Source organism: Hyposmocoma kahamanoa, unplaced genomic scaffold (assembly GCF_003589595.1).
Source record: "Hyposmocoma kahamanoa isolate Upper Pololo Valley unplaced genomic scaffold, ASM358959v1 100021, whole genome shotgun sequence".
Classification (NCBI taxonomy): domain Eukaryota; kingdom Metazoa; phylum Arthropoda; class Insecta; order Lepidoptera; family Cosmopterigidae; genus Hyposmocoma; species Hyposmocoma kahamanoa.
The window spans coordinates 246,784-273,913 of record NW_020653200.1 but is presented as its reverse complement, the minus strand read 5'-3'; the positions used below and the strand labels follow the sequence as shown (position 1 = coordinate 273,913).

The 27,130-nt window shown below is 35.6% G+C and overlaps 1 protein-coding gene across 2 annotated transcripts; it reads right to left on the bottom strand.

Annotated features, from left to right (window-relative positions):
- Nucleotides 1–2,638: 2,638 nt before the first annotated feature.
- LOC113239961 (band 7 protein AGAP004871) lies at nt 2,639–26,714 on the bottom strand. Of its 2 annotated transcripts, none has more exons than XM_026477151.1 (7): nt 26,665–26,714; nt 26,169–26,278; nt 16,786–16,858; nt 16,605–16,687; nt 15,924–16,183; nt 5,300–5,480; nt 2,639–4,752 (listed from the first exon to the last, which is right to left on the bottom strand). In XM_026477151.1, exons 1-7 carry the CDS (start codon nt 26,684–26,686, stop codon nt 4,651–4,653), a joined length of 831 nt encoding a protein of 276 aa, XP_026332936.1. In that variant the 5' UTR covers nt 26,687–26,714; the 3' UTR covers nt 2,639–4,650. The 2 variants fall into 2 exon arrangements, with proteins under 2 accessions (XP_026332936.1, XP_026332943.1); XM_026477158.1 differs by lacking the exon at nt 26,665–26,714 and adding an exon at nt 26,397–26,408.
- Between the last annotated feature and the right edge of the window lie 416 nt (nt 26,715–27,130).

Genomic DNA, 27,130 nt, shown 5'->3' with positions numbered 1-27,130 from the left:
ATTTCATTATTTTCCCTTAAAATTTAAACTGAACTCTATGCCATTTTCTTTATAGATGTCAAGTTCAGATCCACGAGTCAGGACAGCATTCTGCTCAAGTCATTTCCATATCCCCCACGCGTTTAAATTACGTTTTACCAGTAGGGCGATACTTGCGCGAGATCGACATAAAACGCGAGATCTCTATGCGAGAATAACTCCTGGGCCCCTAGCTATCACTGATCTAATGGGGACAGATTATACTTATAGCCTCAATTTTGGACACAAAAGTTATAGGTAAGTATACAGGTTGTCCCACGGCTATGCCACATGGAGGGAAAGTACCTTAAACACCATTGATAGAACATTTTACTGAAAGAAGACTTCATTTTGATTTTAAAAACAATTCGAACTGCATTCAAAGATTTTTAAATAATCGCTTCTCTGAACCGGAAGTCGAACCCGCAAAATGTGAAAAAAAAACCACCTGTACTTTTTGTTATACTGATCGAAAGACTCAATCATAAGGATTGTTTTCTTCTAAATGCATATAACATTGGAAGTGTCATATTTTATTCCAAATTAATTGGTCATGCTCACGTTGCAAAATCGAATACGTTAATATTAGCTATCATTATGTTCTGAATCTATGGTTTATACCATACCTCACCCATTTCCCTCCTCACTTAGGTACTTAATGCATGGTCGCCTAGTCACGAACAAGCTGTGACGTTGCTGACCTCTTTCGTCATCATTTCACCTTTTTATCATCCCTTTCACAGGTTTCTGGCCACTTATTTTTTAATTTTGGAATTGTTATCCAATTCCCGTTTCTTTAACTATTCTTACGTTTGCTATACATGTCGTCACTACCATCAAAGTTCTTGAAAATAAATATGATGTTTCTAACAAAGCTATAATTAATGGCATTGTACAGCGACGAAGGTAGTAGAACACAGGTAATTAATAATAGTCAATGTAACGGGAGTATAGTTTAATTATTATAATTTCTCTTCTAGGTAATGTAATATGTTCTATTCTAAATACTACATTATGTAATTTTTTTCAATAATTAATTTTTGGTTGTATACAATGGTTGTACCTATACTTCAAATTTGACATAAATGATATACTTTATTATATAGAAGGTTAACAGACGTCAAAAATGCAATGAAATCACCAATTAATGAGAGTAATTTGCCTCAACTCTATTTATAATATTATTTGGTTATATATTTTGGGTATAATTAAGGAAAAAATATTGTTGTTTGTTGGGGATGCACATGTATTATTGTAGCAGGATTAATCCGCATACAATAACTATGTTTATTTTTTTCAAATATGTTGTTGTTAATTAATTTATTTTGTTTATATATTTTATATAATGCTGGCTACGCTTCTAGTAAGTTTGATATCGCTTACATATTACTAATTTATATATATTAGATTTTTGATATATGCTTTAGATTTTTTACCGTTTTTTTTGTTTCTTTTTATTTGCTTCTTAAATAACTATCATGTCAATAGCCGTTTGTCTTAAAAATTTATTTAAGTTTTTTTTTATATATATTACCTGTAACCCTAAAGGATAAGCTTGCCTTATTCATAGCTATAGTAAAGCTATCTTATAATTTATAACAAAAAAGACTCTTGCATGTATATTTTGCTTCTTTTATCATTCTTTGTTTAGACTTACTATTTCTATAACAATAATATAATCCCCATATACTTTTTTAAATATTTTTCTATTTGCTAATAAAGAGATTAAATATATTGTAACTCAGTATTCAGTAATCATGCCGACAGTCAAGGAGGGTTATGCAATATGTATATCTTTTTTTGGTTTTTTTAAATATTTGCTTAAAGATTAATAAATAACTTCACTTTGCTTAATATTATAATAAAAATTATTTTTAAATGTATTCATATTATAAGGTACTATACCTACCTACAAACTTCATTCATAAATATATTTCATCTACTCTCTGTTATATAATAATGAAACTCTATATTTTAACTTTAAGTTCTACTATCGAACAGGTCGGTGAAATGTTCGATTTTGGAATCGCTCTGTGGTGTCGATAATTTATTTGCCTGTTACCCTAAAAAGAATGACAATAATGGGGACATGTATTATGACAATCACCAGTGGTGTAATTCTTAACGCACAGTCAATACAAATAAATAATAACAATAATAAAGCACACGCTCATAGCCCCGCGTAAGGGAAACCCTGTATCGCGAGTGCAATGGACACACCCATAGATAACCACAAATTACACCGAAACTCATGAGAGAAGTAACGGCCCAGGAATCGAAACCTGGGGCCTCTACGTGGCAGACCAACACGGTTTCCGTTTAGTCACGGAGGCAGTTCGAAGATAATTCAGTAACAATGCTAGAGGCAGCTGCAGTAACTCGGAGCATCTATATTTAAAAAAAAAACCTATTAAATTTATCCTCAAAGCATTGACTTACAATTATATGAACGTCGGGTCCGCGCTAAAAAGTGTCCGAACTTATAGAGCGTTAAAATCGTATACATAGCGTCATTCACGCTTTAGTCTTCGTTTGTTCGACTGACAGCGAAGCAAGTAAAATTAGACAGTACTGCGATGACATTACAATTTATATTCAACGTTTTAGCTTTTTCATATTCCTTTACATGTCACTACGTTTAAATAGGTTGACTTGGGACATTTTTTTCGTGGTTTTTGTATTGGAACCGTCGTCCATTTATTTGTAAGTCAATGTATTAAATTTGTCCTCAAAGCTATTTGAAATTGATATCACATAAAAGAGGAATATACTCCTTGTGGTTACTTTTCACTCGACCTGAAAATTGTATTGTGAAGCACTTATTTCCAGGTGGTGAAACACTTGTTGCATGACGTCAGTATACTGTTCGTTTACTGGTGACGTTCAAGAAAAAAGCCTCCATTTTAGGATCAACGCATATCGAACTTAGAGCGCTTTTGTAATAAGAACACACGCGCTTGCTTTGGAATTGTTGATCCTATATCAGTCTAAATGGCTCAAGGGTGAAGGGCAGACAGATTATCGGGAGTCTAAGCGTAAACACCACAGAGCGAGTCTTACATTTTTCTTCGGTATGTTTGGTAAACTTACACAGTTGAAGCGACGATATTATACGATATACAGTGTAGGTTTATATATGAAGCAGGATAAAAAAAACCGTAAAGAAAAACTGAACTGGGCTATAGATTACAGATAGTTTAACCAATGTATGGACCATTGGATGTGGTGCTTGTCCGTCAATAGTAGGTGGGCATTTAAACGAATATCACTCACTTTAAAAAGTTTACTTTTTAATATAGTGCTCGTTCATAATTTTAATCAAAATTTTCAAGGTCAAAAATATTTTTTTTGAGTGTCAAGTTCCACCATCTGTGTTACCTAAACAAATTGGTTCGACTTAAACTTAAGTAAGTACTTAACTGAAAATCTTTAGTGGTGTACTTTCGTTTCTCGCTGTCAACATAATGTTGCAATCTTCTTTAACGTAAAGTCTATAAGGGTCAAACTAAAAAGGGTTTAAGTGCAATGTCGCTTTTTTAAATAAGTACAACGTTTTAAAGTTTATAAGCAGGTTTTTCCACCTCTAGTCAATAGATTGAACTTTCGGTGGACGGTGGCTCGCCACTCACTGGATGGATAGTTAATTTTTGTGTGCTTCCAAGGTAAGGCTTTGTGAGTGACTAGAGACGTTAAGACCAGTGCTGCCTTTTAGTATTCCGCCACACGAGCATATTGCTCTAGCGCTCCACTCTGGAAGGCTCAGTCAGGGGTGGGGGTAGATTGTATTTCCCCCGGAGATCTCGGGTCCGTGGTGTCGCCACACACCAACAGCTCGCCACAAGCTGCCCTGCGGGTGTATTGGTATCATTAATTTTGCAAAGTCTCGTCGGTTATAAATGTTTAGCGATATCATGCGATATCTTGATTCTAACTTTGTATTTCGAACGTTAAGAATCAGAAAAATAATATTGAGATAGGTTCCATACAGTTGTCAACAGAACATGCAAGACAGATTTGTGGGCAACACTACTTGATGATATTAGCCCCGTATAAATCCCATAGTCCCCAAGACGGCGCTCACGGGAACAGTTAGGGTAACCCTGTTCCATGCCTCTAAAGCAACAATGTGGGGGATAGTGTACAATATGTTATCCTTAAAAGTGGACGCTACTGAACGCTTGGGGCAAAGAATATACGTGCATAAATTATTAGTGTCCCGAACTTCCCAAAGGAAATATTTTCGAACCTTTTTGGTAAACCCTGTATATATACTTTTGAGTTTATCAGTGATAACACTTTTCCCTATGAAACTACTGACACGAACCAATTAATTTTAAAATCGCCATAAAATTTGCTAGAATATTCTCCTAAAACAGTCGAAAAGCTGACGAAATTTTTGCTACGGAAATTACTTGACTAATTTATTATTATTTAGTTTGCAGGGGCGATAAGTGGCCGATCAAGTTGTAATCGTTCTCGTTCAGCACTCCGCGATTCCTGCTAGTCCACGGATCAAGAGAAAAAGTCGTCGAAAGCCTTGTAGATCATCAATATCCAGTAAAAAAATATGCCTCAGTAGAACAGAGACCCCAAATGGAGTCCATAGAGCATTGTCAGTTATTTTGCTTCCGTTTAGGAGGACGCCTCCTTTGCCTTTATAAAATAAGTCAGCAGGTCAATGGGCAGCGGGAAAACGATCGTTGAGTTCTTTTCGGCCGAAATTGTGTTCAAAGTCTGCGAAAACAAATATAAATGTTACATAGTCTTTAGTTAATTTAACTTTATTACAATATACACTCCCGGACACATAATTCGAGCCAACTTGCATTTTTATACATATAAAAATATAGTTCTCGCCGAAGAAAAACTTTTCAAATTCAAATTTTCAATAAGGACTTAAGGAAATGACGTTTAGTATACCAGTTTCAAAGTTGTATAATAAGTTCTTGATCAATCAAGCATTGTTTAAGCTCAATGGCTAAGAGCATTTAATATTGTGTAAATGCAAGGTACCTATTATGAGTCCGAAAGCATATTTAAGGATTTGAATAAAGATTAGAAAAGAACTCGAAAACTGAAAGTTATTTATAAATCGTTTGAAACGAATTAACCCTACGATATTGTATCTTCTCTAACATACTGTTTAATTTACAAATATAATCTTTAATATTGTGAAATTTTTATTGGTTGAAGACACATTATTCATTTGCGTTTGAAGGTGAATAACATCCAAATTTCCTATTTGGTTACCTACCTCAATGTTGGATATTGGCAGACTTACCTGCAGATAACGTAGTTGCAATGCAGCAGGGCTGTCGCCGATGACCTCAGAGGCCTCGCGGAGAGCTCGGGAGGCTTTCTGTTCACCCTCAGCAGCAATGACCTTGGCCCTAGCCTCTCGGGCTGCCTCAGCTTCCGCTGCCATCGCACGTTGCAGCTGTACTGGCAGGCGCACGTCTTTTCTGTCAGTGGAACAGTAAAGTATGGAGTAAGTGTACGAAATAGTACTAAAGCGAGAAATCTACATTGGAGTTATGTCACTGTTAATACTATGGATTATATGTTTGGGACCAAATATTTTGCAAAATAAACAAATAGAATTCATTGTCTGCAAATCCAAGGAGTCGAGTTTAAGATAAAATTGAGAATTAAACATCTTTAAAGATTATAAAAGCAACTTGTGTATTCATCTTGTGTTGTGTCCGGAATATGATAACAATTTCAATCAAATAACAGAGTATGTGCCGGTTGCCCTATTTCTCACGGCCTGAGTCGTACGGTACCTACTACTTACCTTAGTTTCAATTAGATTTTAATTCTATGATGTCAATTGTTTGTTTTTTTTGGTGTAAATTAGGCGGACCTTTGGCCTCTAATCTGAGTCGATACCTAATGCTACGACGTGGCATGTCTAAAAATTATCTTTTCACTCTAGCCTTGAATGGTCTTAAATTGCTTAGCGTAGCTTTCGGAAAACACTGATGCGGGTTGTGTAGTTCACTCTTTTGTAGTTCGTATAAGGAAGGATAGAGTAAAGCGCCGACCGTAGACGGTCATAACAAACGGAGGGATGAAACGAACTTGTACTGTTCCAGCGTATATTCTTCGCAATGTTTCGGATGGAAAACCCACATATGGGCCAATTTTTTACGGTGATTGAGACTTCAAAGTTTCGGCTTTACAAAAGAGTCTTTGTCAATCACTCTTTTTAATTTTCCCTTCACCAAGTCTAAGGTAACTGAATGGTATCAGGCAAAGGGATACTAGAGATAACAGCAGTCATCCATACATGATCGAAATTATGCTTGAAGAGGTTGCTCAGTTTTTTGGGAGCACTTGTTGAGTTGAGTTCATCTACTCCACGTTACTTATCGACACACGTACATATCACTAAAAGTCAGAGTGAGGAGGAGGGGACCTCCGTTTCGTAAAGATAAACATAACTTGCCACCACTGTGCTGTTATCTCCATACCTTAAGGTATCAGCAACAGGTCGCTGATGCACAGAGTAGCAGAGACGACACATCATTGAGGTACATCGATGTACATTCTCTGCGCGAGTAGATGATAGATAAACAGTTTAATGACTGCTTACAAGCACATATTCCTGGTACCTCTCGTACCGAGAACGGAGGAATAAAGACAGATACAGATTTCAACAGACAGTGATTGGAAGATCCTAGTAGGGCCAAAACCAATAATCGTGTGGACGGTTTAAATCAATTGTGAGCAAAAATTTCAAGCAATAGACTGTGTCACAAGATAACAAGGGTAGAGCAACTCAACAGTTGAGCAAGATCTAGCGATAAAGCCTTGACTCGTCCCTTTTTTCCAGTCAGTCGACTTTTTTCGACATGGCAACGACCGATCCCGGCGGAAAGCGTTAAAGTACCTCAAATGCTACAATGGAGCATCCCGGGATTTTTAAGCGAGTATGCGGGGCAGACTTTCAGTGGTGGATAGTTACGGCCAGCGGAGCACCTTGCTTGGAATCCCGCTACCCTCCGGGACCAGGTTCTCAGCATAATATTTGCGATTAAAAAAATATGCAAACTTTCGGACGTCGAAACAGTTAGATTGGTTTACTTCAGCTACTTTCACAGTTTAATCACACACTTTGCTTTGGGGTAATGCCGTCGATATTAATCCGCAGAATCTGTCCTGCAGAAATGTGTGGTTAGGGCAATTGACAACCTGGCGCTCAGAGCGTCTTTGAAAGATAAGTTTAAAGATATTGACATTCTTACATTCACGTCACAGTACATTTATGAAAATGTAATTTATGATAAAAAATATTAATTTTTGTTTATATAAAATAGCATTAATACGACGCATAAAAATAAATTAGCTGTTTTTGACAGTCTTCACAAAGTCTCAAATTTATTTAAGGGGCAATGTATACGCCTTTTTAATAAGATCCTTGAAGATTGATATTCAAAATTTGCCATTAACGAGGTTTAAAACTATAGTGAAAGAAAACTTTTATACTAAAGGTTATTTATTATACAGCTACTGCGTACTTGGATGACAAAAATCAATGGTATTGACCCGTTTAGCTCTTGCAGCCGCCGTAGCATGGCTACGCATGTTGGCCGCGACGCGCGCGATAAAATTGAAATAAGCGCGCGCTATAGGCTGTCTCAATCAAATTTAAATACATAGCCAATAGGGCGTGCTTATTTCAGTTTATTCGCGCGTGTCGCGACTATCATGCATAGTCATTAAATTAAGTAAATATCGTAATGAAAAATGTGTATTTACAAAGAGCAACTCGTAGAGTTTCTTGCTCATTCTTCTTAGGGGAATATGTAGTGTTTAAACAATATAAAGATTTCAAGTGTAATTTGCTTACCTATGGAATAAAGATTATTTGACTTTGGCTTTCGCTAACAATAAGGAAGCACCGAGATCTGCTATTCTAGTGCAAACAAGAAAACATATTGTATTACTAGTTCTCGAAATTGGTTTGGAGGGTGACATACATTATACGCTGATGACACCTGCTTATTGTACTACGGTGAAAATACCGAATACTGCTAAAAACAAAAAAGTCTCAAATGTTTCAACTTTAACTAATAACAAAGAAGTCATAAGTAGAGTGGACTCTGAAAATTTTATTTTTAACTTTTTATTTATTTTTTTCAATAGTATACATTTTACAGAAGTCTATCTCCCGTCAAACTGGGAACACTTTGTTGGCGAGCACGCTCTTACACAATTATAGATCTGCTTAATGATTAACTAAGTACCTAGCAGTGAGAAGGTACCTCTCATGTAGATCAGACTTACTTATGAAACAAAACAACATTAACGGTCATAATAATATATTAAAAAAAAAAAATATTTTAACTTTTATAATTTACTTACTAAATGCAGGACTTTTTCTTAAGAAACCCATATCATTAATAATATTTAGGTCTTATATTGGATAGCCATTTAATATCGACACATCAAGTCGAAAAAATTCGGAAAAAAATATTATCTCTCATGGGTTTCTCTCCATGGCATAACTAAATGGTTTCCGTTAAGTGTAATATAATATATAAGTCAAATCACACCATGAGCACCTTATCGAAGTAGTAGTAGTAGTGAAGAATGTATTTTGGCAGACATTCCCATGTCTGCTTCCAAAATACATTTAAAAACATTACAAACCATTTTCTGACAACTACCGTAACCTTACACGAGAATACAAAATTAATAACTATTTCCCAAATGTACAATTATAACACATGTACATTAATTAGAAAAATTTGATACAAAAATGTTCACTCGTAAATAAATTTTAGTAAAAAACTACATATTCAAAAGCGTATAACCAGGCGGGCTAATGATATATATTTGCAAATACCGCGGACGAATTATGGAAAGAAAAACATGATGTACGACGGAGCTCAAATATGCAACAAATTAGCAAAAGTTTGGTGTGTCACCATGGTACTTGATGTGTACAATATTTGATTAGGGCCTTGCTTTTGTTTTTTCTTAGAACACGAAATTTTATGTGTATACCTTCATTTGAATATTTTGTCAAAACGTACTCTCTGTAGAAATTTTATGATACCTCGTATTTCTCGCTAAGTGAATTTGTATTCTTTTGAGAAATAAATATCTTAAACCATATTATTACATTTTACACTTTAATCCAACCGAATCCCCTAGTGGATTCTGTATACGTCATTAAGGATCAATGTGGACAACGAATCCACATACACCCCTCAGGAGATCGTAGCAGGGGATTCAAATGGACGGAGGGATATTTCTTTGTGTTTTTTGTGGTTTTTGTGTTTTTATTGATGAATGCCATCCTAGTAAAAACATTGAGATATTCAATAAAAGATAGCCAGGAAATCAAGATGAAGATGCCATGAGTTTATGAATAGCTGTAGGTGAGAGGTAAAATACCTTAAGTCTATATTTTGAAATTTAGATGTTTTAAACCGACTTCAAAAAAGAGAAGGTTCTTTCTCAATTCGACTTTATTTTTTTGTATATCGTCGCTATACTACGAAAACCAATTATCTGGAATTTACACAGAAAATTACTTAATTGAGGATAACGCGACAAAATTGCTGTAAAATGCAAACATTTTCAAATTTCAGTAAAACATAAAATGTAGAATCACCGTTACAAATTAACGTGGGATGATATTTGTGAAAATAAAACAATTTTAGACACAGTGAAATTTTAATTGCATTTATTTCAAAGTTGATATTTTGTGAAATAATTGTTTTTCCCAGTATAACATCGATATATGTTACGCGGTAACCGGCATTTGTGAACCGATTTTGATGATTCTTTTTTGTTGGAAAGAGGGTACCTCAGTATTGGTCCCATTTAAATTTGAAGAAAATATTCCACCTCTATGGGTGGCAAACTAGGTATGATCCCGGTTTTGCACACTATAAAACTAAACCAAACTAAAACTTAACAAATAGATGTAATTCCACGAACTTTAATAACTCCACAAGGATTTTAGAGAATTTGCATGAAAGAATGACACAACTGTACCATACAAAGCGAAAATGGTGGACTGAGTTCAGGTACGACTGTCGAGACCTATTGTTGGCACGCGTGCGACGCTATTTAACCACTTCTACTGTATTTATTGTCTTGTGTTAAATTCCATATAAGCTTTTTGCTTGCATCGATTCACTACAGCGCGTCTGCGGCGCGAGTACGCGTAGATTACGCGCGTTTACGGCGTAATCTACGTCGTATAAAATACGCCGCGTGTAAAGGCTCTTATTAAGATTTTAACGCTCTGTAGTAAAAAATATTATTTGGCATTTAAGGTTTGTTTACTTCTCACCTGCAAATGGTTTAGTTCGGTTTTCGAAATTTCTAACTCGGAAATGATTAAATCTACATTACGCGTGTTAATGGAATTGACAAACATCACTTCTCAGAAACTATACATGTGGTAATTACACGTCCGATAAAAGTAGAGTCTATTAATATTCCGGTATTTAAACACCAGTTCACGTCGTACACGTGTAACAACACAACGTATTCAGTCATATTAAATATTGATTGGGCAATCATCAGTCGAAGACCTCTGAGTCGCCTGTTGGGCTGCTATTAGCGTACACGTTCCATTTTTTTATGCCGCCGACGTGGACAGGTCGATAGAAATCATATAACGGTATATGGTAATTGAAACAATCAATGATGGGGGCTTTCAAGACGTGAAGGATCAGAAGACCTATGCGTCACGTTCCAGAACTACTACTTATAAAATGTGATGGGTGTTATAGGAAATGAAGCTATTTTTTGGATCTAAATCGCGTATAATAATGATAATACTGTACACACTCATAGTCCCGCAATAGAGAAATCCTGTATCGAGACAACCACTAATTACTCCCAAACTCACGAGAGAAATACCGTACCTGAGATGCATTACACTGTACGTGCTTTTTTTGTAATTTTACACGGGAAGCGATTTTTTTGCCGAAATACAGCATGAACGATATTTAGAACGGCTTGAAATAAAACTAATTGAGTTTTAATAACATTTCGAGCTACCCTAATTGTCGTTCAAACTGCCTTTCGACAAAAAATTGCTTCCCTCGTAAAATTACAAAAATGGCGCTTACAGTGTAATGCTTCTCAGGTACGGAATAAATATAGGCTATACAAATATTTGTTCAGGCCCGGGAGCTGAAACCGGGACCTCTGTGTGGCAGTCCAGCATGGTAATCGTTCGGCCATGGATGAAGAGGTCCCGGGTTCGATTCCCGGTGGGACCAATTTGGGAAACGAACTTGTCTAATTGGTTGATGATTTTGCCATCTCAGTCTGCCGTGACCAATGGACCAGTAAAAGGCCCGAAACGTTGGTTTGTTTGAAAAAACAAATATTAGATCCGAAAAAAACGTTTTATTTCCTATGTGATGGGTGTTAGTCAAAATATCGTCGTCATTTATACGTCCCACTGCTAGGCACTGGTCTCTTCTCTGGTGAGGGTTTTAGGCCACAGTCCGTTCATGATCACACACATCACGATGTTCTCATTCACCGAAAGGCGTATGGTAAATTTGAAATTAAATTTTGCACACAAATTCCGAAAAAGCTGGATGCGAAATCACGGTCTCTGCTAGAGAGGCGGTAGGTCAAACTATTAGACTGCCACGTCACAATGTTTTGTGTCACCAAAGCGCCATCTGTGAGAAATCTATAAAAATATTTCTTCAATTATCAGGTAAATTCCAAATTGAATTTTGCGGACAAATTTCGAAAAACTCAGAGGTGCGAGGCCGGATTCGAATACACGGCCTATGCTTAAAAGGCGGTAGGTCAAACTATTAGGCTGCCACGACTTTTTTACTTCAAAATATACATTGAATTGATTTAAGTTTAAGTTTTATTCGAAGCACCAATATTTATGACGACTGGACATCATATAGACAATCTCATATGTCCATTTACTGAATTGTCATATGTTTCATTAATTAGCAAGTCCCTAGGCTTTGCTTTTTGGACTAATGGCGCTATCCATAACTTACTATTATAATATGTTATCTTTATACATGATAGGACTTGCTTTAGAATTGTTTATCTGCCAACATCGAGTATATAACCAGAATAGAGACGAGATAGGGGCCATATATTCCTGGTAACACATTAGCGATACAGCTCTTATAAATATCAACTCCTGTTTGCACTGAAATATAGACAGGCCAACTACTGTTCTGTGTGTACGTCTCCGTATATTCCAAAAAATATTCTGTATTTGTTGTAATACAAAACAATCTCTAACATTGCCGTGCTGTTCTATTCGGTGGTGCGGGAAAAACAGCAAAACATCTAATTACAAAACAAACGAAATCACATTTCATCGGTAATGAAATATTAAATATGTAATTTTGCAATTTTCGTCCATTATAGCAAAGCTCAAGTTAACTGGTCGTTTAGAAGTGAAACAGTTGACGACACCCATTGACGACACCCGTCAATTGTTTCGACCTCGGGCTTGCCAATCAGAGCGCAGTTGTCACAGTAATGATATGGCAGAATAGTTTTCAAACAAATGAAATGACATTTCGTCTCTATTTCTGGTTATATACTCGATGGCTGCCAATATGTTGATATTCATAGATTTGCATGCCGATGGCGGTAAAATATGAGTACCTAATGTTTTCTTACGTATACTTGAACCACCTGTTGTAAAACATAATATAAGCAAATAAATATCATTCATTCATATCCAGTTTCACTGTAGTACTACGTAAATTTCTGCGTGACTAGCTACAATAAAGACGCTCATCTAGCCGTAATACATTCACATTTTAATAACAAGGGCACAATAAAGGTAAACAATCTATTAATTAGTTCTCTCTAATAATAAACGGAAAGTATCCCTTAGATCAATTTGGCAAACAACTGTGTGGTTAAATAAGGCTCGCAGTTAGGTTAGAGGCTCCTTGAAATACATAACTCTGAGGCTGCTTGTGTATTTTAACTGTAACTATGCTATAAAATAAAACAATCTGAAACTAAACATATATAAAATAATATGTATTGCATATAATGAACTCGTTTGCAAAAAACGGGCACCTTTGAATTTTTCTCTGCCTGAAAAAACTACAATGCGTAAATGTTTTAAACATGTCACTGGCTTGATAGAAAGTCTTTGTTTATAAAAACATTCGTTCCAAATTCAAATTTAAGAAATATAACCTCAGTACATACAGAGTACTAAAAAGACCTCAAAAGTACGCGGAATTACTCATATCGGTTATCGGAATTTGAATGGGACCATTAACGAAGTACCCTCTTTCAAAAAAAAAAAAAATCGTCAAAATCGGTTCTCAAATAAAACAAACGTACATAAAAAAACAAACTCCTCCTTTTTTTGAAGTCGGTTAAAAACCCGTTTACAAAAAAATTACTCTTCAATTGTTGAATGATCATGATATGAACTCTAACATCACTTTTAGTAAATTTTTCTGTTACTTATCGAGTAGTATTCCTCTGTCGGTTTAAAATTGAAAACGACATTATGAATAAATTTATTCCCCAAAATTGCTGAAACTACTTTCTATATTATATTTTACTTTCTATTTCATATTCATTCATACCATTAATTATTATTTATTTATTATTAATTATAAATAAATAATAACACACTCGGGTGCTATGGACACACACATAGACTACAAATTACATACAAACTCATGAGAGAAATAAAGTAGGCCGTACAAATATTTCTCATGGGCCGAGAATCGAACCAGGGACCTCTGCGTGGCAGACCAGCATGGTAAACGTTCGGCCACGGAAGCAATTAAAATTAAGGCAGATTCTGGAGATACTAGTTATTTATATTATCAAAATGACGGCAGTTGACAGCGAGTGTAGTTGTATAGATATGTTTCGGGTTCTTATGCCGTATGATAAATAAATTTACTTGCCGTATGATAGATAAATTTATCATAGAGGTAATTAAAAAACAGAGTCCTATATTGGATACGCTGTGAGCGCATTATGTGTCCTTGCTTCAAATATAAAAGAACATTTAAAAACCCTTGAAAACTAGATTAATAATATAGACGAAAACTCAATCGTATGGACTGTTTAAAACAAAAGTCTGTAGTTATAGCTCTTCAAAGACCTAGTTGAAAGTAGGAAAAGCTCATCGTATTTTGTTATTAATCAATAATAACTTTTCCGGAAGTTGCCTACATGACGCAGAATTACAGTCAGATATTAACGCCGCGTCGCTGTTGGTTGGTTGATATGACGGCCTCCATGGTCGAGTGGCTTGCACACCGGTTTTCATAGTGTCGCCATCTCTGAGGTCCTGGGTTCGATCCCCGGCTGGGTCAGTGTAGAAACTAACTTTTCTACATTGTCTCGGGTCTGGGTGTTTGTGGTGCCTTCGTTGTTTCCGAATTCCATAACGCAAATGCTTTAGCTACTTACTTTGAGATCAGAATACCGTGTATGATGTTGTCTAATATATATTTTTGATTAATTATTACTCTAACAAGTGATATATATAGGGTGTCGCACGGCTTTGCCACATGGAGGGAAAGTCACTTTTTCTCTGACTATGCCGCGCTCATAACAACATACATTATCATTTCAAAGTATTACTAATGAGTACAAACTTGAGAAATACATATCATTTCCCTATTATAAGTGCATGATAAAATAATAACGAAATTCACAAAGAAGTTCACAATCACATAGTGGCTGGCTGATTATAAAATAATAATTTGAAAATGTGTTCCATTTCTATGTTCCATTGTCTATGTATTCTTTTGTTTTTTTTTAGTGAATTTATTTTTCGATTTCTTGCATTGCAATTGTTGTGTGAATTTACTTACTATGGCGTATCAACATAATTTGGATTTAATGGAAGCATACTATATTAACCACAAAACATATCACTAGCTTTGCAGTGGTACCGCGAACTTTAGCTTAGATGTATTATTTTAAATATTCACCATGAAAAGATAAATAAATCAACAGGAAGCAAAATTATGAAAAGAGTGAGAATTTGTATACTACACAATGGGAGACATTTTGAACATTTGATAACTTAAATTGATTGATTGTAAGTTGCAATTAAATGTACCTAATATATAAACGTCGTAAATAATAGAAACGTCGGTTTGTTTGAAAAAAACAAATATACGCGACTTAAATCCGGAAAAATAGTTTCATTTCCTAAATAAAATAAAATTTATTTATTTTTATGACACCAAGAGACGCGACAGACAAGTCGTTGGTGGTAAGCGACACGCGTGTCACATCTTGCAATTTAGTGACAACAAGTAACGTCCATGCTTTAGTATTGATTCTAGTATTGGTACCGTCTCGATCAATAACAACTTGATGGAAGGCCTAACGACAAAGTTATTCGGTGTCCCAAGGACAAGAATACATGGTTGTAATGGTTTGCACTGCTATTACAATAGTGTTATAACACGAAATATGTGAAATTCAAGATTATACCATCACTGAACGTAAAATTTGATTCTCTATTCGTCAATAAAAACGTCGTTAGGATATTGTAAAAAACAACTAAAATATAAATATTTAACGCAAAATGAGACACGCTTTATGTGAGCTAGTCCTGGCCAAAATAGTCCTTATTCAAAAACATGAATTTACTTTTTCTCTTTTATTTTTTAAATATGTACATTTGGCAAGTAGGAAATAAACTATACATACATTTACACAGATATTTCACGGGAAGCGAGTAATTCGTTTTTCGTCGATTCTGAGAAAATACACTTTTTGAGTTAATACACTAATTGTATTAAGAGTGCGATTAATTTGATGTAATCACAATTGGGAGTATTTAAGCAAATAGCGCTGAATAAACAAGAAATCTTTGAATTACTTTTCCATTACATTTTTTACTTTGAACATCATCAAAAATTATGTATACTTACATCTCCACGCGTTCGACTTTGATGCCCCAAGCCTCAGTGGCTTCGTCAAGAGCAATTTGCATGTTGCCGGATATGGTTTCGCGTTCGCTCAAGATCTCATGCAACGGTCTAGTACCCATAGTGTTGCGGAGAGTAGTCTGAGCCAGCAATCGAGTAGAATGGTGGGCGTTCTCAACGTTGGCAATGGAAATCGTGGCATTGTGAACGCGGTAGTACACTACAGCATCCACCGAGACGGTGACGGAATCTTTTGTGAGAACCTGAAAAGAAAGTTCTTTGAAAGGGTGTGAGTAAATATTTCACACCTATGGATGAGCAAAAATTTTCATTGGCCCTGAGATTTGTAGTAGAAACTTCTTACTTCAGAGGATTTCATCATGACGTGATGGAATAGTCGTCTTACTGGTATATATATATATTTACCTTTTGAGAAGGAAAACCATAAGTTCAAGTTCACTGGACACACACAGACAATCACAAATTACACCCAAACTCATGAGAGAAATAAATGTGGGCTATACGAGTATTTCTCCCGACCCAGGAATCGAATCCGAGATATCTGCGTGGCAGAAAAGAATGTTAACTGCTCGTCTACGAAATTCAGTGTTCCATCATGACGTAATAGAATACTTGACTCGCTCATTGTCTTTACCGTAAATAACAATTACAACTTTTTTTTACCTCTTGTGGAGGAACATCGTAAGTTCGAGTTCGCAGGTCAACCCTGGCGTATGTATCGATACAGGGCAGAATGAAGAAAATACCTGGGCATAAAAATAATATTTGTTAGTTGGTTAACACCTAGAAAGGATGATAGTTTTTTTCATTAATTACTTGAAGAGATGGCACTAAAATAGAGTACCTGGGCCCTTTGCTCCACCTGACAGTAGACGACCCAAACGGAAGATGACAGCTCTTTCATATTCCTGCACAACCTGCAGACAAAAATTGCAGAATTAATAAATTGTTAAAAACTCTAGGCTTAATCTATATCCTAACACTTCAAGTTTGGAGGTATTTAAAGTTATAAAATTTAGAAATTATTTTGATAAAATACAGTACGCAGTAATACAATATTTTGGTTTGACAATTACAGTCGCGAAATGCAGTACAGTGTTGTGGTGTGCCTCAGTTAGTTAGCGAAAGCTTTCATATCGCGAAAATCTCTCAGGAGCGGGGTCTAGTTTTAACAACAAAAAACAACAGTTATTACGGTAAAAAAAGCCGTTTGAACCCCATACGAAGCTGCAACAATGATGTAGATAAATTCGAAAGATCTGCTGACTCGTCCTTTAGTGACAACAGACGCTGTTTCGAGTACGACAGATCGAAGGAATTTCCTTTCTGTTGTTCGATCTTTATATTAATAACAATAATAAATTAATTTTCTTTCTAAGTGTTCAATCTTTGTTTAATAATTATACCAAACTAGTGGAGTAATTTCACAAAAAATATTGGTGATGAAACCTTCTGATATCCAATAAAACTCAATTACAACCATTAAAGTAACATCTCTGAACAGCGGCTGGTAGCTGTAAAGATACCTCTCTGAGTGAAGAAAAACTTTCATAGATTTGTCACAGACGGCGCTACGGTAAAAGAGTCAAAACCGACCACAAAAATCAGCAACAAGCACATGAAAAAATTCGTGACGTGTGTTGTTTCGTTCCGTGGCATAGTAGGAATAGCGTCAGGTACCGTTTGCTGGGAGACGTTGGTTCGAATCCAACAGGATCAAAGAGAATTTTTTTCTAAATATTCGATCTTTGTATCTAACTAGCTAGTTAGATCTTCTCATCCAGAGCAAATACTGCATACCGTCGGGCCCCTGAAATATATCTTGAAATTACAAGCACGTGGGACTTGTCAACTTATGTCTCAGGGTGACCGGCACCTTTGCGATTTAAAGCTCTGAATGGCTCTGCAACTGTTATGGATATGCGTGTCGCTTACCACCAGGCGCACGACTTGTTCATCCCCTCACTTGGTATTATAAAAAAAGAATCAACATTCACATAGAATATTATAATGTTGGTTTGATATGAAACCCACAAACTTTGTATTGTTTCTATTCAACCTAATAATGTCATACTACAATATTTGTGTTTAGTACAAAATCATGACGTAGTTATAGATATACACTAGACGGACCTCAGTGGCCCAACAGTTTGTACGATACTGGACGAGGAGGTCCCGAGTTCGATTCACGGCAGAACCTATTTGGGAAATGAACTTTTCTAAATTGATTCTGGTCTGGATGTTCTGGGTTGTGCCCCACAGTGAATTCCGTTGCTCTGGTACTCATAGTATAAAGAATTCCCTAGTTTAAGACCAGGCAACGGTTTGACACACTATTACTTTATTTTTATACTTTATGGCTGTCATTATCTTTCCTATTCGCCATTATATTTTAAGTAAGCTAGTTGACTCACCAAGGAACGCGCTTTAGAGAACGTCTTCCTTTACGGTGGGCTTAAAAAGTCGCACACTATACATATATAAAACCTTTCATGTGACTTGCAGTGTAAAATAATGTTATTCTAATTCTAAAGATCAACATAAAAATAGCGGGTTTCTGTAGTTACAGTTATTCCTAGACTATGGAAATCAAAGGACATGTATGTATATTGACATAATATAAATCAGACGTTATATGTATATGATGCATTTAGACGTTCAAAACATAAACATTTTATTGTCTTTGTTTAACTGCTGCGTGCCGTCGTAAGCCAAAAGAGATAGCACTACATTGATTTATGTCAAACACGGTAATCGAAAACACGTAACGTCATCTTAAATGCTAACTGTCCTCATTTTGCCATTTTTGTCGTACCCTATGATAACCGTTTCCGGTTGTCAAAGGGAAGTTACATCAAATGTCAAAACCAATATTTGGCCAAACGTTTTAGTGAATTATTCGTATGAATTGTAATGAAATGGGTAAAAATATGGACAGTGAGAACAATTAAGTATTGATAAAAATGCGTCACTGCAGCATAAAGGGGTGCGGCAGTAGAAAAAGCGGAAATCAACCGAATTGTTTTTATTGGTAAATAACTTTATTAAATTATTAATTTTGATTAAAATGGCTCATTACTTGCCTAGTAATAATAGCCTAGTATGAATCATACTTTGATTACAGTAAAGTATTCAAGATTTGCATAAAAAACAGTTTCAACATTCAAGCCATACATTTGCATGTCGATATTGACTTATCTATGCTTATGGTACAACACTAAATCCAACATATGTGTGATACAATTTTGGTATAAGTAGGTTTCCTTTATTTTTTTCCAACCTGTAAGCAGTTATTCCACAAATTAATGTTTAAGTATTATTACGTTTTGAATTTCTTAATTATTTGTTACCTTTTCAATCTGATGGTTCTTTAACCAATGCTCTATAAATAACAATTGAACATCAATTTTTCAAATTTCTTTTTAGCTACTGAATCGCTAGTTTTAGTACCTTAAGAAAATTAAAAAAAAATATTTTAAAATACAGGCCGAAAATTAAGTAAGTTGCACCGTCAAGGTCAAGCTAGACCCTAATAATTCTCTAGCTAAAATGCTACTGTAAATAATTGCGGTGAAACGAATTCACTAGTTTTTTATGAAGTTAAGAAATGTACCATTCTACTACTTGTACGGAGAATCGTTTAAAATTCATTTTTATAGAATGTCTTTTCAAATAAACTTATTTGCTTTTATTACGCTGTATCGGCTGGCAATCTGATAGTCACGTACCTAATAAGTATTCACACGTCTTTCTTTGAATTTTATTATTTATCGACGCGGTAATCGACTTTGTTTCGTACTAAATGGAACAATTTTGAAAATAATTAAGGAAATAATATATTTGTTTTTTCAAACAACCCCAAAAAAGAAATAATATATTCCGACTAATAACAGTGTAGTACGAAATATTGTTTTTCTACTCCTGGGGGATTATTGTGAGCCAGAGCAATCCTATTTAAACCTGTAAGTCAAATTGCCTGTCAAATTTTCATAGTACGCTATGACCTCACATAACCTAACCTCAGTACGGAGTTCTAAAAAAACCGACCACAAAAGTCATTGATCCCCTAGTTTAGTTTAGACCAAAAATTTCCTTCAAATTTAAATGGGACCACTTCTGAGTTTTTTCTTTTTTTTTTCTTTCCAACAAAAAAAGAATCATCAAAATCGGTTCACAAATGGCGGAGTTATCGCGTAACATACATATATAAAAAAAGAAATCATGCAGTCGAATTGAGAACCTCCTCCTTCTTTTTGAAGTCGGTTAAAAAACAATTCATTGTCCATGCAGTTTACGTTCCCCATTCGAAACCTGTTCACCTTTTCTTTCATAGTAAAATCGTATCATGACGTGTCATTTGCTATGCACATGGCGGTCTCATCTGTCAAAATAAGCAATTCAAATAAAGTTACTCCGAGACTAACTTTTTTAGATTTATTACATTTCTAAGAAATTTCGTTTAAGTTTTATTATATTTCCAGTTGAGAACTTGACTGGCTGCTTCAAAGCTCATAATAGGCCCCCTGTACTTTAATTTGTCAATTATAATTTCATATGCCTAGTATATAAAAATTTCATGAAACTTCTATACACAGAACTATGAGTATTAAAATACTGCACACAGAACTATAGTGAGTTTGAATCAAAGATCGTTGTATGTTTGCTAATTAAGTGCTATAATACTGCCTCCTTATTGGTTAAATTGCCCTGCAACCGGGCCATAAACGTTTATATAAAAAAGGTTAATTAAATTTGTGCGGTACTTGGCCAGTTCTCTTCTATCTTTAGTTTTTTGTTCTAGCGTTTGTTTGGCTTTCATCTAAATATAAGAAGAGGCTGTATGGTGGAATCTTTGCCTGCTCTAATAAATAGGTTAAAATTTATTTTTAAAAATTGCTTTTGTGTCGTGGATTGTTATCAAATTATATATTAATTATTGCTTGTGTTTAATTATGTTATTTACTCGTAGAAATTTTTGATACAAGTGCGGAAAGTTAGTCATTATTCATGACTCTCGAGGTTTCTTGGCCCGAGCCAGAGGTGAGGCTCAAGACTCGAGACAAGTGCAAATGACAAATCCGCACGTGTATCAAACGACGTTTTTTAATACAATTGCGAAAAAACTACATTGAAAGTAAAATAAAATTTATATTTTTTTAATTTTTTTTTTATTAAGGCTTTGGCAAAGCCATCAGCCTAAACATGAAGTTTAATTATGTTTCTGCAATTATATGGCCGCCACAAAGAGGATAGGCAATTTGAGGCGGCGTGCTTGGATTGACTCGGGATTCCTTAAAACGGGCCGATACGGGTATTTTAGTTCGAAATTCGTATAATTTCGCGTTTTAATCTTCGATTAAGGCACAATAGCACTATCCTATTCCACTTTAAACTAGATTTCACAAAATAATTGAAAGTCAAAATAAAAACGACACTTTTCCCTCCAAAACTTCCAGAGCGAATCCGTAAAATAAAACAATATTTAAAAAGAAACTCATTTTGTTTTATTTTTATTTAGCCACATAAAAATTACTATTTTAGTGGCGCGGCGCGCAGCGGTCTCGCGTAATACTCACCTCCGGTCATTGTTAATACTCAATCAGCCATCTTCATGGAAAATATTTTGGTATTTTTAAATGTAACCCGTTGCTTTATAAAACATTTAAACAAATAAGATGTTTGTAAGTAAATATAAGTTTTAATGACGGATGACTTCACAAACTACATAAATATTATACAAATATACAACCTCTTTAGTTCTACGTTTAAGACTTACAGTAAATTAAAAAAAAATGGAAAGTAAAAAGCACTAGTGCGAAAAATCCTACTTTCGGCAAGACTTGTAGTACGAAAAATACCACGTTTTGGGCAACTGTATTAAAAAAGGATTATATGCAATCATACATACATTTATAAATAGGTCATACAATCTCATACCTATTACTTAGGCCACAGTACGTACATGGTAGGTACTCGACTTTCGGTATAGGGTATTTAATGCAATCGTTGCATAATAAGGACCCTTGTTTAGGCAACGATTGCATATATTATGAGAATTTTGAATTTAGAACTGTAGAAAATGCCGTATTGTAAACAGATAGTAGCAGACACGTTTCAAAATAAATTTTACTATTATTTATAAGGCAATACGGCACAATTTAGTCATTTGTTTACTCATTGTAGCTTAGACCAGTTAGAGACGAATGTCTCTGAAGAGAAGTGGAAAGAATATTACCAACGTCGATCACGATTTATATTTTTAATCAGGTTTTTTAATTAAGATCAAACAAAATATTTTTTTTAAGGTCTTTATTGATACTTGGTAGCAAATTTTAGTAGCAAAAGAGCTCCTTATGATAGAGTTTGTGCAGAAAGTACTGCACAAACTCTTTTTCAAAAACTTTACCTACTTCTGCCGCTGAGCAGTAATTAGAGCATTGCCGCGTTCCGGTTTTGAGTAAAATTATAGGCACTTGCACACAACTAATGTCATAGGGCAAGGGGCGCGGTGATAGCGCCCTTCAGATTTTTGCGTTTTGAAGCTCCAAATGGCAGGACTTGTTGGTCTTGTCACTTGTATAAAAAAAAACACAAACAAAATAATGTTCCTATTGGTGGTAATAATATAATATTCAGAAGCAACACACATGCTACTTTCAAATGAAAATAGTTCTGCAGGCAGCCATTTGACTTTTGAATTGACATGTGACACGTTAACGTTGCCATTACTGTCACGTGATTCTAGTTATGGAAGAAGTTCTCAACTAGTCTGTATTATTTTTGAGTGTACGTTGCGATTACTCCGATGCGATGTTTGTTAAACGATTTCGATGATTCTTTTTTGTTGGAATCTCTTTTTTTGGTTGGTATCTCTATAGTGGTCGCATTCAAATTTGAAGAAAATGTTTTTGATGTCTTTTTTCGTTAAAAAGTTATGTAGACTATAATAAAAGTCATTACAACATCGTTCAACTAATGATAGTAAAATAAGGCTGGTTCTTCTTTGGTTTGCTCGAGGCTGTCCTCACACTGACTAACCAAAAACAATATCCGTTCGACCTCTTAATACTTCCCACCAACGAGAGTTTCAGCCTAACCCAACCAAAAACCCCAGTTGCCAAAGTTGCCACTTTTTTCGTTTTACAGTCTCCATTTATTTATTTTTATAAATTGATGAAACCAACATATTTTTTTAATTTGTGAACCTAACAATACGTTGAATTTATTTCATATTTATATTATTACTACTTATTTCATATTATTAATATGTATAAATAAGTATAATTTTGCAGTATTGTGATTAGCAATTCTGGGTGCAAGAAGCACAAGACTGGTTGCTGTGGCGATCTTTGGAGAAGAGCTATTACCAAACATCTCTAAATTGAGTGACGGGGGATCATTTACTCACGTCGCGAACACTTTTAACGCATTTGAACAAATATATGTATTTTTTAACAATAAGCTTTTTAGATAAAGTCAAAATGTGGCTGTCACACTTTTTTTATTATATTACACGGTCAATAATTTTACACGGTACAAAGGAAAGTATATGAATTACCAAGGTTTACACGGAACTACTACTACTTAGAATAATAATATCTTTATTTATCTCCACAATACAAAACAAAGGAACATTACAGTCCCATATCATTCTACATAAGTTTTGTTTATAGTGCCCCTCCCTAACAACCTCTTGGTTATGCGAGAATGGCACTATGGTGCCGAAGCCGTAAGGAGCTCGCTCGCATAGGGTTCTAATCCTGGAAAGGAATCTTACAAGCACCATATCTTTCTACGTTAGTTTTGATTATAGTGACCTTCCCTGCCTACTCTTAGGGCATACGAGTAGGAACCTTATAAATTCAGGTTCTGACCCCAGATCAGCCTGTGTACAGGTTTCTCACAGACCTCTGTCACTTGACTTGATCCCAAAAGGAACATTACAGCTCCTTGTTAAAGCCAAGCAGTAATATCAGCATTGCCATGTTTCGGTTTTGAAGTGCAAGGGTTCTGGTGAAATTACATGGGACTTGTAAACTGTCACAAAAGTCTCAGGAAGGCAGGCGCAGTGGCAGTGCTCATCACAGCGATCTTTGCGATTTAAATCTCGGGAGTGGCTCTGCAACTGTTAAGGACAGGCGTGCATATGTATGTACGCGCGTGCGTGCGTGCGTGCATGCGTGCGTGCGTGCGTGCGTGCGTGCGTGCGTGTGTGTGTGTGTATGTGTAATGACGAAGAACATTGCGGGAATCGAATCTGAGTAGTCCTCATCGAGTGCACACAGTTTAAGACGACAGCGGCAGTCAAATAACGTTTTAATAAAAACAATCGACCTTAATGGTTCGCTTACCCATATTCACTATGTTTTATTTCTATTGGAATTACATCTGTGCCAGTTTTATTCACATTGGTTAACGGAAACAGGGTGAATTTTGAATACACCGGACTCATCTCGGAATTTGCCACCCTTAGAGTGTTTGCGCGCTACGTCCGATTCCTATCAATTCCGGTTCCGAGAAATGACGGTCCGAAATATCACTGGTGTCCGAAGTGTTATTTTACTAACCGACTTCAAAAAAGGAGGTTCTCAATTCGACTGAATGTTTCTTTTTGCATGTATGGTACGCGATAATTCCGGCCACTTGTGACCATTTGTGAACCAATTTTGGTACAATAATCGGATGCAATGCGCAATCGCGCTTATACGTGGAACATTGAATGGAACAACTACCGAGGTACCCCCTTCGGGTCGGTATAAGTTACGAAAAATGCAGAGTTAAGAAACTCTCCTTTTTTTTTTGGTATTGGTTAAAAATACAATTGTTTTCAGGGAGATATATTATTTTAATGGACGCTTGCAATTTTATTCAGTCAGAAGATTTTGTAGTTAGAAGTAATACGGACAATTCATGTTGTACTCATTTTTGAAATGCGCTAAATCAGTTTGAGCTTTAAATTTCATAGTAGTTCGCTACGGATTGGCTCCAGCAATAACTCGCAAGGCTCTGTCATCCCCGAAGTTATATAGGTTAAAATTTCCACTACTGAATCAACTAAGCCAATAGCATCCGCTTCAAAGATTTCATTACTTCTTTCAATCGTTTGCCGCAGTTCAAAGTCGTTACTCGTATTAAAAAAAATGTTGAAAAATTTTCTTCTCCGAGTCTCAAAGAAAATAAAACTATTTATATTTCGAAGCGGAAATTATATTTTAATAAAAACTACAGTAACTCTGTTTGTTAGGTTTTCAAACCTAACCTGCTAAACCAGACTTGTTGAATTTTGATATAGACATATCTATCTCCGAGGGATCCAAAAGAAAGACATAGGCAACTTTTTGTTACAAAAGAACATTTTATAAAGGAGGGGGGAAATAGGGGATGAAAGTGTGAATGGAAACCATTCATTTCTCACGTAAGTGCAGTAGGATACAAGTATACTTCGTCTGCGTAGAATAAAGTACAACCTGTTGTACGGGCACCAGCTAGTCCTTGATAATTAGTACTTCGTGATATACAGTCTGGCTTAAATAAAAAAAGTTTAGTAGCAGTAGTGCTCCTTGTGAAAGAGTGCGTCCAGGGAAGTACTGCCACCTTACTTATTTTTGGCGCCTGCCGCGTTTCTGATTGGAAGGGTAAGGGTGCTGGTGAAATTACAAGCACATGGGACTTGTCAACTTATGTCTTAGGGTGGCGGGCGCTGTGGTCCCCGTCAGAACTTTGCGACTTTAAGCTCTGAGTGGCACTGCTACTGCTATGGACGTGTTCGTCCTGTAACTTGATAGCATAAGAAATGTTTCTATTCAAGTATCACTGACTTACAACAACGCTTGAACTAAAACGCTTAGCAGATATTTTTCGCGGATGCAAATAAGTTTGAATGAACAACCGAGAACATTTTTCGTAATTAAATAACAATTTGGAATTTTCATTATAAACCTTATAAACAAATTTCAAATACTTAGAGCGTTACACACATTATGCATAAATAAAAAACAATAAAGTATATAATCTTATTTTTTTTATTTGTTAAATGCATAATTCATGCGATGTGCACATAAGCAGTGAAATAGAGGAACAAAAGAAAATGTTGGAATTAAAAAATAGTATTATATTACGTCATTAATGCATAAAAGTGGAAAGGTAAAAGTTAGAAGAAATAAATTAAAGAATAGTATAAAAATTGTCAGTATAGTTCGCAACATGCCAGGTCATTATAGAACTTACCTTGAAGCAGATGAACAATGAAAACGGCATGGTTGCTATCACTAAAACCCATGACAGCACCACCAAGATCTTGCCGCATGTTTTCGACTCAGAATCGCCATCCTCGTTGGCTAAAACAACACGAAAAATTTGAAAAAAGGAACGTTACCGAGTCGACTCTGGGCCTGGAATCAAAGGCCAACAAATAAAAAGAACCACAAAACTTCGAACAACTTTTCAAACACGCACCTGTAGCAATAGCCGGGTACAAATGTTGTCGGCTCGACATTTCTAACATCATTGCACGTGTTAAATAGAAATAAAAACGCAGAATAATTACAGAGTATGCGTAACATACGGTGGTTATTTAGCAACTGGCTACTACACGTCGTTTGTGCCATTAAAAATTCACGTGAGAATCGTAAAAGCTGACGTGTCCATTAATTTGGTTGTTGTGCGATGGAGACATGGCGGTCAGGATTTTTTGTATAAATAATTCAAAATATTTCAAACTTACAGGGGATGTCGTGGACCACCATAGTGGTCGAGTCAGAGTATCGGGCCAGAGTGGCGAGTTATTATCGACGTCCGTTCAAGAAGGGTGCTCGAAGCAGACTAACACAGGGAAGCTGATGGCCCTCTATTTATTCCAAACCTTATCGTCATAGAATAAAGCCCGGCGTTCGTTTGACCCATAAAAATGTAATCCTAGAGGTATTTAGGCAAAATATGAACATTTGGCAGATGTTGCAGTGACACAGTATCGTGTTAAGCTTTTATGAGTAGTTTTACCCTAGTGGACATTTTTTCTATCCTAAAGGTAATTTACATGTGTAATGAGGTGTCCGATACATTTCATGAAGAATATTTTTACGTGACCAATATCAGTTGTTATAATACTGATAATACATTTGAAAATAATAATAGTTTGTAAAGTTTAAACCTTATTGTTACAACTTAATAGCTATTGGTAATCGCCATTG

Excerpts from the sequence above, each read along its gene's own strand:
- LOC113239961 (XM_026477151.1), bottom strand. The coding sequence starts at position 26,686 with ATGGTGGTCCACGACATCCCCT. Across the intron at positions 26,279-26,664 it reads GGTGGTCCACGACATCCCCT|CCAACGAGGATGGCGATTCT; the intron begins GTAAGTTTGAAA and ends GTGTTGTTTTAG. Across the intron at positions 16,184-16,604 it reads ACGATGTTCCTCCACAAGAG|GTTCTCACAAAAGATTCCGT; the intron begins GTAAAAAAAAGT and ends CTTTCTTTTCAG.